Here is a 12,577-nt window from a genome sequence, read left to right on the forward strand (position 1 = left end):
GGAAAGCGTTATCGCCTCTATCAGCTGATCAGCTTCCAGAGAGCTAATAAAAGGAGGCGAGAAATAAAGGTGATATATAGCTTTTAATCCAGTAAAAGGTAGCCGTAAAGTAAATTCATGTGTATGTTTATGAATCATGAACATTTCAGCCTGGATGTGTATTGAAATCCCATGAAACATGGTTTGCGGTCTAGATGGTTTAGATCCAAATGCGACAACAAAAAAATAAATTTGATGGCATAGACAGACGGACTATCGTTTCTCGCGTCAACCTTTAAAATTCATTCTGACAGTTTTGTCTGAAAGGCCAGAAACAGATCAGCTTGGAAAACTTTAAAATATAAATAATATTTCAGGTTGTAGATTAGACCGGAGGATAGCTAGATATGGCTAGATCAGCCTTTCAGGTCTTTAGGGAACCCCTGCTATGATTACTATATCCACATTTCACAATATATTAGTGTGGTGGTCAGTAGGAAGATTGCCTTTCACATTGCTAGCCGGTAGAAATATTATCACCCTTAAAGACAGCCTAAAAGAGCATTAGTGTCAGTTAAACTGACCTGAGGGGTACGAACTGCTCATTGCTCAAGCAAGCAACCTCTGGAGGAACCCAAGCTGAGAAACACTGGACTAAATAAAGGCAAATGTTGTAGAGCTGCTCTATTCATGTAGTGGTTGAAGAAAAGCTCCATGTATTTTTTTTATTACCTATTACATATAGAGCCTGATTTATCCTGATTTAGCCTGATTCTCCAAAACTGGAGAAGATACACTTTCATTGGTGAAGCTGGGGAATCCAGCAAACCTGGAATGTATTTCTTAAAAGTCAGGACCAGATCTATTCCAGGTTTGCTGTGTCACCCAGCTTCACTGATATATGTGTATCTTCTCCAGGGAACTTTAATAAATCAGGTTCATAAGTTCTACATAAGCCTTTATTTTCTTTAAGCTCATCTCTGTCAAAGTTACCTACCTTCCCACATCCCTCTTATGCCCCTTACCCATAATGGTTTATTTTTACCTAACTTCAATGTCTGTGGGTGCTTCAGTGGTGCAAGTTCCTTAAGTAAAGACTTTGGGATCCCCAAAAAATCCCACCACTGAACAGTTATTAGGAAGTGCCCGTGTCACCCAGAAATTGATTTGGACACTTTAAGATGGACCATGCAGAGAAAATTCAGGATACTACCCCTAACACAACCACTTTTTTAATTAAGTATTTTGAGCACTCAACTGCATGAATTTTTCAGACGTTCATCCACAATTTCTCAAAAGTAGTCGATACACGTAGTTTAAAAAAAGTAATGAATCACAAAATTCCATAGACAGCATGAGTAAATGCACAACACAGTCATGTAGCCATTTGGCATAATCCACAGCCGACAAAATAATAGGAATAACCAGTGAGATAAGCTTCTTTTAGAAGTGGGGTTGAAGATGAACCTTTAAGTCCTAGCAATGTAAGGAAATATGTATTAAAGAAATATGCTATAAACTAAATATATGTTATGTAGGTGCCTAAAATAGATTACTATGATTTCTTAGGGTGTAAAATTAAAGTTACATTTTAAAATTGTAACAAAATATGTTTTAAAAATTGTATTTGTTCTACAGCAACATTTTGCACTTGGAAGCAATTAAATACTAAGATGTACAAACAATAAAAACCCAATGCCTTTAGTCATAAAGTATCTAAGTAATTGCCAGTAAACATGTTAAGTATAAACACATAAGACAGATTAGGTGGCTGTGCTGATTCTTAAATACACTTTGCTCACAATAAATTTCATACAATGCACTTAAAGTATTTTGCAGCACTTGTGAAACTGCCTTTGTTACTGTGAGCTAATTAACATGATCTATACTCTGAATAAATTCATAGGTCATTAATGTAAATGTAAATTGTAAGGTCATGGAGAATTACATGCTTTGCGTTTAGAAAAATCAGGTTAGCAACTCAATGATAGTAAATTATGACTTGCCTAAAGAATCAATTTAGCCAGGCCTAAGGCTCTGCTGTTTGTAATAGCAATATTTAGTGTCATGCTTCCATTTCCATTGTTAGTTTATTGTGTGGGTATTTTGCAGAAAAGTGAAAAACATGCTTTGAATCCCTGCACTGCTGATTGGGGTGGCAGTTTCCCCCAAATACAACTTTATGTCAGCTGCTCTAATGGATCTGCCCCAAGCAGGTCTCACTGCTTGAAATGGGACAGAAAACCTTGGGTTTTCATAAAAAGTGTGTGAGGTAGGGCTGTGCCTGCAGGCTATGTCAATCATCTCTTGCAGTTGCGGTAGCCATGAAGCTATTTATCAGCACTGTTAAGTGGAATTGATTATGGAGCTGTCCTCTGCAGTACCTTTTTTCACCACCATTATTCATTCTAGTTCCTCAGAACCCAAGCTTTCATGGACAAACCACCAGCCACTGAACAGTGAAGTAGAAGCAGCACAATAATCAGGTCCAGGTTCGATTTCATGTCAAAAGGCCAGACCAGTGGGCTGGCATGGGGCTTCTAGTTTCCTTAAGAAGGGCTATTCTTCCCCGATACACTTTGCAAGTTTTAAAGACCATGTGAAATTCAAAGAGCATGGCAATCATTTATGGCTCTCTAATCACTAAAATGTACTCCAAATGGAGCTGATATTTTGTATGTAGTTGAACATTGATGGGATCAAATATTCCCCGAGCTGAAGTGACAATACTAATCTGCTATCTTCCCTCATGCAGTAGCATGTTCCTTTTTATTCTCTATAAATAAGTCAAATTAGGACATCCATCTAGATAATAAATTGCCCATTTAAATATCATTAAGCAGAACTAAAGCTGCTCAACTCACCTATCTGGGTTCCATCCCAAAGTGACATCATATTCCATTCTTCTTACTAGGGAGGATCTTGACTGGCAATGTCAGGATGATGTAACACTTGCATGGGTGAGTGGCAGTTTATTTATCCCAGGCACAGGCAAGGGAAACCATAATTGCCGTGTTTCTTTGGTGATGTTTTAGCAGCGTGATCAGGTAGGTAAGACTGGTTATTGCAGAAGGGACATCACTTGTGCCTTTCTGCAAAACCCCCTGCCTGATCTCTAATTCTGTAAAGTGATGATTTAATTCCACTTTAACTAGTGAATTCAGCTAGGATCTCATCTGCTAAGTTCTTTCTATGGAAGTACCTAGGATATACCACAATCATGTGGTTCAACACATCCATCGGTATGCCCCCAACACTAAAATATGCATTTTTGTTATGTGAACCCTTTAATTCTCTGGGAAAACCAGTTACAAAGCGGTTGCATATTTAATTTTACATCACAGAAACGTGTTATGATGTTACAGCTTATCCACGGGCATGAACTTTATGAACTAATATTTATTGGCCATTGCTAATGACAGAGAGTAGAAATATATATTTTAGCATTAGGAACAATGAAAGGTGATGTCTGACAATACTTCAGGGGCTTAAAAATTATTGGCGCCAAGTGCTTTCAGTGGATGTAATATTGTAAACGCCTTTCACTGGGGCCAGCAGCAGTGTCAACCCAGTCTGTGTGAAAAGTGCAAAAGAAGCATTAATGTTTGACATGCCTACTTGAAATAAGTGAAATTAATGGAGCTCTATTCATGTAAGACAAGGCCAGTGCACCCCTCTCTTGCCGCTTACAGACAGGAAGAAAGTCAATACTTTTTTATTACTTTCAGCTGACCTACATTTTGCTCTACAAGTGCCAAGCCCACTAATTGGTTTCAGTTGTAAGGAAAATTTGCCCCCGACCAAACCTTGGGGTGGATCAATCAATCTCTTTTAGGGTAGCTTAGTGGTCCCTTGGCAATTGGAATAAAATCTGTGTTAGGTCGGAAAAATGATTGTAGTAGGCAAATCCGTCACCCAGGGACATTAATATATCTAATGCGTTTTGTAAGAAAGAGTTAAAGTACGGGATGCTTTTTTTTCCTTTCTGGCTAAACAGCTCAGCAGTTTTTTGCTGGTCTTGTCAAGTGAGTCAACGAGATTTCCATTTACAGCATTACAACACAGAAAGGAGAGTCGATAAGGTACAAGCTGGAGGTCAGTGGTCACGTCTTTTAAAAACCAGTGGACAAATCAAAGTGAAATGCCTTTACAGTTCTCTGAATGCCTTTTTCGTGCGGCATGTCTGATTTTTAGTACTTGACTGAGGTAAGCCTGTATATGTTGTGACACTAATATATAGTGTATGCTAAGAAAAAGCAAAGTTACATGGATTAGGAGGTTGCTACTCATGGTAGCCACAAACAATCTAAAATGTATGTGTCTAAAGGTTTTAATTCAAAGAAAAAATGAAGATCCACAATTTGCGGCCTTTCTACATCATTGGGTCTGATTTATTAAAGCTCTCCAAAGCTGGAGAAGATACAGTTTCTTCAGTAAAACTGGGTGATCCAGCAAACCTGGAAAAGATCTGGGCCAGGATTCAAAACATCTAGCAAATAGCAAATTATTTTGAAGAAATCCATTCCATGTTTGCATCGTCATCCAGCGTCACTGATGAAAGTACATCCCATGCCTTGGAGAGCTTTAATAAATCAGGACCATTGATGGAACCCCATCCACCTGTTGCAGCCCAATCAAAGAAATAAAATTAGGAATCATTTTTATTTTGTGAAACTTTGTGCAGCTCAAAACAACCCTTACTGTAAATGATAAACTGGTGCATTGATCAGCTCAATGGAACCATGAGCAAAACCAAAAATGATAAATATAATATGATCATTAACATTAAAGCCTCAAATGGAACAAAGCAACCATTTTGATTAGTATAAATTGTAGGTAATGCCTTTGGAGCTGAACTTTACAAATTTATAACCCCATTGTGTAGCTGTGCTATCTTACCTCTTGTACCTAGTTTCTTGTTAGCACATGGAGGTCCTACAATTACCACCTTTGACCTTCAAATCTTGGACTCCCTCCCTTATGTGTACCCCCATGGTTTCCACTGTATTGCAGTGACACTGGGAAATGTAGCTCACTTGTTTGTGTTATGTAGTCATGTCCATCTGACCCTCCTACTGACTGAATTCAGAAATAAAATAGCAGTAACACAGTGTACAAGCACATTTGGCTCGTAAAACAAATATTCTGTCCACCACTTTTCTTTTAATGATTGTTTTTATTCACTTATCAACCTAATTGCTATTAGACATTCTTCTCATCAATCTTAGCTTGGCTTTACCAGAGCAGTTTTTTGCTTTTTTGAGTTTCTCCTGTTGCATATTATTATCATTTTTTTCACTTGTTGATCCTTCATCATCTGCTGGACTTGAAATAAAAGCAGCCTTTCTCTACATTTTAACATGAGGGATCCCCCAAAAAACATTCAGGTCATAACCCCTACTATAATTACTATATCCGCAGCTCAAAATATACTGAATTAGTGTGGTGCTCAGTAGGAGCAATGCCTCTTACATTGCTGGCCATTAGGAAGAATACTTCTACAGATCATTGGTGTCACTTAACCCGACCTGAGAGGCACAAATTGCTCATTGCTCAGCAAGCTCTGGAAGAACCCTGGTTGAACCCCCATTCCTCAATACACACCCCTCTAAGCTTTCTTAAAGCAGTAAACCATAGCCCATTGATCCCAATGCAGACAGTCATGTGACCACATGCCTAGTCATTTGTTCATGTGATTGCTGCTAACAAGAAATATCAGCCAATCTGAGCTCCCCTGTGACAGATATGTCATGTGACCATGTCCCAAGTATTTATTGATGGGGGTTCTGCAGATTATGAGCTGACTCACTTGCAAGGGAAGCCGATGGAATAGGAACATGGTTGTGCTGTTAGGCTGTAAGTTCGTTTATCTGTTTGAGGACTGAAGGACATGAAACTGATCACTGTGATTTATATTGAAAATTGAAAGAGATTACTCGCCAATTAGCTAAATGGGATTTGAATATACCATTGCCGTCATAACCACCTCCTTCCTTGCAACAATTCAAGAGGGCTGCTGGAAATACAAACATCAGACTTCTCCTCCCCTTCCTCCTGAAGAAGTGGATTTTTTCCGCAAAACGCGACGAGACGTAATTCAGAATTTAAACCCTTTGGGGGTATTCTGTAAGGAGAGGTCATTATATACACCCACGATTTTATTGTGTTTTATGTATTTGAAATGATGTTTGTTTTTAATTTTGTTTTATTAATAGCTTAAAATTGATGTCTTTCATCGCATATCTTTTCCTTTGAATGTTAGGGATGTGGTCTGTTTAAGATAAAGAAATGTATAAAGGTGGATGTTTATTAAATACTGTTACCTTTTATCCTTTTTTATTTTATCACAGTTTATTTAGTTTATTGCAACATATCTTTTCTTATTACTTTCCCTAATGAAAAAAAAAGCTACCTTCGATCGGCTCATTATTTTTATGTATTTCACAGATCAGATTGTAACTTTTTTTTTTCATATTACTTGGGGAAAATACATTTTCCAATTGCTAACACATAGTTCCTTTTTGCCAACTAACTCCAAGAAGCTGCCACCAACTTTGATGCTAAATCTTCGCTCGGAGTGTGTATTTGGCCTTCTCATCAACATATGCTCTGACACATAATTACCAGCTGTTTTATGCTATAAATTTTAGGCAGAATCATTCTCCAGGGTGGCCGTAATGTGAGGACTAGAGTTAGAGCATGCCATAAGGGCCTCGGTTGCTGTGGCAACGGGGGCAGTTGTACAACCAAGACCCAGAATAACTAAAAATACTGAGATTCCCTCTCAACGCTAAGAAGATGAGGTCAACGCCGACGCCTCACCGCCTGCATTTATCATTCGTGAACCAAGGGCACTGCAAAAGATGGAGTTCACTTATAGTTTTACAACTTTATACATCCCTTAAGATGTACGCTATATCCGTACAAAAAAAAAAAAAAATAAAAAAGATCATCAGTTTGCCAACATTGTACATAAAATTTGCACTTCCACAGAGTCGTGATTTTATACTTCCCTCCCCTTCCTTCCCTAACTTTGTTATCTAGACCATTCATTGAATTTATCCTTGCTTTTGCAGATCAGACCTGTTTGCTTTATTTTCCCAGAATCGGTCAATTGCGCCATTAGCTTTGTTAAATCACATACATTTAATTAAGCCGTATAAATTAACATTTTTCTTCAAGCCGAGATTTCTTCCATTTCCCATTTTGGGTGATTGCTTCTCTTCCTACATGTGTGGCTGGGGAATCTTGACAAATTTTAAAAGTTTAAATGCTTTTTAGAAGTCATCAGTTCATATTCTTTAGGGGGTCCTGAAATCGCTTTTTATATTCTGCAAATGTCAGTTTCTGGGAATCTTGATCAAAAGTCACAGAGGAAATTTGTCTGGCTTCGCCGGCAAGAAAGGAACAATTTGACAGTTATTACATATATATTAACTTATATCTGTGGAGTGTGATCGCGAAAGTTTGAGTGTATTATGTCTACTTACATGAGGCGTGTTTTAATTATTATAGCAGAGACTGTAATTTTTTTTATATATATAGTTTATTTTATATAAAATGCATGTATAAATATATATGTATATATTATGAAATGTTATATATATATATATATATATATATATATACAAAAGTTTTAGGCAGGTGTGAAAAAATCCTGTAAATTATACATTGGGGGCATAAACATTGCATAATGTGACAGACATGCCTTGTACAGTACCATTCAGTATAATATATCTCCCTTCTGTGTCCAGTACAGAGCTAGTTAGGAGGAAATTAAAAGAGTCCCTCAAGAGGATCGCCACTCCAGCCTTTTTCTTGCTTGGAGAGTTAGCCATATATGATTGGGGGTAAAATCTAGAGGCAAAATTAAGGGAGCCCGAGCTGTCAAAGTGGGTCTCCTGCAAGAATATGACATCTGGGGATAAGCGCTTGAATTCCCTGAGAGCCAATTTTCTCTTTGTGTTAGTGTTCAGACCCTTGACGTTATATGACAATATCCTAGTCATCATCACAGTCAAAGTGGGAATGGAGTGCTACCATTAGATCCTCCCATAAAGAAGCATGGGCTAGGCTAGATCCGCAGCCACCTGTGTCAAACTGGCCATAAACCAACTTAGTGTCACCTTCAAAAATGGGGCAGGGGGGGCAGGGATCAACCAAAATGCTCCTGTCCACAACATAACAAGTGATAAACCAAAAAAAGAACATAAACCAAAGAGTTAACACTCGCCTATCGGCGAATAGGGGGAGATTGACATCCACCACTCTCCGCCACTGACAAAGTGGAACCAGAGAGCCATATTGCTGAGCAGATGAACAATCTCTCCCAAAGGGACCGTGGACCCAGAGGGCCAAAAAAGAACAAGCCAACATCCAAAGAAAAGACATCGTGCGGTCGGGCGGCGCCGACCAACAGCAGTAACAGGCCTCAAGGGGAAGGTCAGACCACCCCCAGCAGTAGCCAGGGGGAGCCATGAGCGCCCCCCAGGGCCGCGCCAAACTCGGGTTTCGGTAGTACAGCAAGCATGGTATATGTGATACTTAAACCAGGGTGTGAGGTAGAACAGCAAAAACATTAATTTTAAAGTCATTCCTAGACTGATATTAACAAACTTCTGCGGTAAACCAAGGCACTATCCCCCAGCTCAGCCCGCCAGGTCACAGCCAACAGCAGGCAGGGGATAAAGAGCTCATTATGTAAAGCAAAAAGCAGGTCCAGGAACTCAGCCAGAGGGCTCCATTAGGCAGTCCTCCATCATGTTAAGGACGCGGTGGTGAAGGCCGATTAGATGAAGAAGCTGTCTCCCGGTGGGTGCCTTTAGATCTTTTCCCATAGACCACTTGTTGCCAGGGAGGTGAGCGGGGGCGCCCAGAATCCTCTTGCTCCCACCCAGGAAGATTCGGGCGTGTTATCCCCAAGGCTCTGCAAAAGGGAGACAAGTCCTCTGGAGACCGCAGGGTGATTGTTTTCCCCTCATGACGCACTGAAAGACTAAAGGGGAAACCCCACCGGTATTGGATACGGTTATCTCTCAAAACAGTCAGCAGTGGTAGAAGTAAGCGGCGCTGTTGTAAAGTATGCCATGATAAGTCCTGATACAGCTGCAGAGGGGCCCCATCAAATTCCAGATTTCTCATATTTCTAGCCGTGGCCATAATAGCGTCTTTTATATCCACTTTTTTTTTATCTTCTGGGTTCTTCTCACTTCCTCTGATCTTGTACTGCGCAGGCACAAGATCGGGTCTTCTTCCTAAAAATGTAAAAATAATAACAATAAAAGTGCCAATCTCACTGTGCATGCGTGAGATCGAGCACTCTTAAAACGCATGCCCAATCCCGAGCATAAACAGAAGGTTCAGTCTCGTGGGATATGTGAAGTATGTATCCCAAGAGGCTGCGGTTTCCCCTTCAGTCTTTACCGTTGTGGTAGTAAAGATGGAAGTGGAGGGGTCCTCCCCAAAAATGTTTAAGAAACACTCATTTTTATTTTATACATAAGAGTTAGCCATCCTTTTACATATTGGTAAAAATTTGGTCATAGGTCCGTTTTAACAAAGCAAAGTAAATGAACAGAAGAGAAATCTAAATCAAATTAATATTGGTGTGACCAACATTTGCCTTCAAAATAGCATTAGTTCTTTTAGGTACTCTAGCACAGTTTTATGAGGGTACTCCACAGGAAGTTGTTCCTGAGTTTTTGGAGAAATAACCACAGATTTTATGTGAATGTAGGCTACTTCCAATCCTTATATCTCTTTTTATTAAACAGTATTTATCGCAAATGACAGACAGATATAGACACAGGAGGAGGAGAGGACCCAGGTGCTTCAGAGTCTGCATAGACTTTTTTCCCAATGTATAACCTGAGCATTTAAACAACTAAGCTTGAAATTCCCATTCATTCCAATGGGCGAGTCCACACCACAGCGTTTTCCTGATGGCCTGTAAAGAAAAGGCATCCTGCAGTGTTTGGAAGGAGTCAAAAGCCCATAAGCACTCAAAAACACCTCCCAAATACCCAAGAACCTCTTTAGCATTGTAACTGACTGATTGCTGGGTTTCCAACATACATAGATCAAACAACTCTGGTAAATAATGATCAGATGTACACAAATCATATAATGCATGCTAACAATCGATCAAATCAGATTGGAGTTTTAATCAGTTAGTATTCTATAAAACTCATCATACATGTGTGCAGGGTTTTGGAACTTTGAAACAAAGTTCAAAACAGGCCTAACCTTGCCTGTAGATGTAAATCATCCATATGCTTATTGTCTGATGGACAATGATACCCCCGTTCCATGTTAATCTAATTGTTCAACCAATTTTTCCATATGATTTCATTTCTCGTAAGCCTTTTCCTACGACTGTATCTACCTTGCATGTAACTGTTTTCTCGCCTGTTATTATGCTATTGTTAGTCAAACCACTTGTTTTGTACATGCTTGGATTTCCTCTGTTTTGTATACCTAATTCCTCATTTTATAAATCATTCATAAAATATACCGCACAAACTCCTCACATAAAAAAGTGTCTGGTGCACGACAGCGGTAACACCGTACAGATCTAAATGGTAAAGATAAAATGGTAAATGCTAAAAAATGTCAGCATACATAGTTCTTTGAAAATTTCTTTACTGTGCTTTCATACTGACACTTTGTTTTGGGGCCATAATGGTTCCCTTTATTAAGGTAACAAACAGGGCTGTTCTGTTTGAATTCTTGCTGATCCATTGTACACAAACATGATCATAATCAACCACTGCAAACTATACTCCGATATCTTAAACCTTTTTTAATAGTGTTTTACATTTTTAAACTGCTTATTTTGCAACCCAGTATTGCTGATCTCGCTGTTTACATTCACTCATGTGAAGACTGTATGGCATTTTTCAGGGTGGGTTTTCTGGTGGGGACAACAGTGGACCATGTGCTTGTGTGTGTTGATATTCCATGTAACAGATCGACATTGTAATAGTTAATTTGAGGTTACATGTACAGAGCATCATCATCCTATAACTTAAAGTGCATAAACAAAGACTATCGGGTGAGGATCCCCAGGTATTCTTTAAATCTGTACTGAAGGCAGATATAAAACATGACAATTAAAGTATAAGTAAACCAAATCACTCAAATATTATAAAAGCATTAATATGTGTTGGTTTTTGTGACATGGAGAGAGCAGAGTGATCAAAATTATTTACTGCTGCTACTCTTTCATTGTCCAATCAGAAAGTATGGGTTGTATTCTGGACCAAGCTATGCTTCAGCTGCATTGGATGATTGCTGACCATGCTGTGTGGCAGACTTGTCTAAATCACATAGATACATAAAATCTTCCATAAAGATGTATACATCTTTCTGTTGTCCATTCTGGAGTCTGAATATCAGGACCTACACTGAAATGAAGATTGATGTTAACCTAAGACAATAAATATGTAAGCAGCAACACTAACGTCTTGGTTCTGTTTTCTTTTAGGACTTCCATGCCACCTTCACGTCTGTCCCACTTTTCGATAAATATGGACGCATGTATTCCAAGGCCGGGCAAGCAGTTTAACATCACAAGATGCCAGGAGGAATGGATTATGTACCGTACAGTCATTTGCCATACATGTATTATAAAGATACAATAAAAATGTTTTCTTTGAAATGGGTTTTTTTTCCTTTTAATCCCTAACACCACCTTCTAACACCATTTTCTAATGTGTATAAGGAGCTTTTAACAAATAGAACCAGGATGGCCAGGGAACTAACATTTTCAGATACCCAACAGTAGTAGCCTTTATACTGTCAAAAACGATTAATAGAACAAGCTAAACAGAAATTATCAGTGAGCATGTAAAGGGTCATGTGTTTTTTTACTGGTTCCAAATCAATGTTTTAAATAATCCCAAAGGTGATCAATAAGGTTGTGGTCATGGCTCTGGGTATTGAGTTTCTCTACATCAAAATCATCCATACATACCTCGTATCTTTGGAGCCCTGGCTTTGGACAGCATAATGTTGTACAGGGGGGTCCTATATCTGTGGCCGCATATTGTTTGTATAACTTATTGAATAACATATACCAATCATAGTGGGTGGACCAATTTCTTTGCCTCCGTGGTATTTCAAAATGATCACCTTTTGAAAAAAACTAAAAGCAGACCCATCGTCATATTTTGTTTTTTTATGACTTTTGTTATAATTTCTGGCCCTTCTGTCTTTACTGCCATGGAGATAAAGACCAAAGAGGAGACCTGCAGCCTCCTGGGATATGTAAATATCACAAATCCCAGGAGGCTACAAGCTGCTCCTTCTATACATGTTAAGGGGCTTTCCTATAATGTATAATGGCACAGTGTGAGATTAGCCCATTGGCACAAGAAACCACTAAGAAAAAGGATAGTATGAGACATAACAGGGGGCCCCTAGAAAGAAAATGGATTTAAAGTAGGTGCAAGATTTGTTGGGTGCAGTAACTTAGTACAAGGATAGAAGGCTTTCAACAAGAACAATTTAGAAGTAATTTTTTTTTAATGCAAGTCCCACTTTAATTTTAATGCCACTTTAAATGTGCTACTATTACTACTATTTAGTAGTCTAGTGT

The 12,577-nt window shown here is 38.8% G+C and overlaps 1 protein-coding gene across 1 annotated transcript in view; it reads left to right on the plus strand.

The window, feature by feature from the left end:
* SPATA17 (spermatogenesis associated 17) overlaps window positions 1-11,638 on the plus strand; it is a 90,131-nt gene extending 78,493 nt beyond the window's left edge. Inside the window, exon 10 of the mRNA XM_072410470.1 lies at window positions 11,465-11,638. Coding sequence (XP_072266571.1) covers window positions 11,465-11,545 — 81 coding nt within the window. The 3' untranslated portion in view covers window positions 11,546-11,638. The remainder of the gene's footprint in view (window positions 1-11,464) is intronic.
* Window positions 11,639-12,577: the final 939 nt, after the last annotated feature.

The sequence above is a fragment of the Pyxicephalus adspersus genome, chromosome 4 (assembly GCF_032062135.1).
Source record: "Pyxicephalus adspersus chromosome 4, UCB_Pads_2.0, whole genome shotgun sequence".
NCBI classification, from domain to species: Eukaryota; Metazoa; Chordata; class Amphibia; order Anura; family Pyxicephalidae; genus Pyxicephalus; species Pyxicephalus adspersus.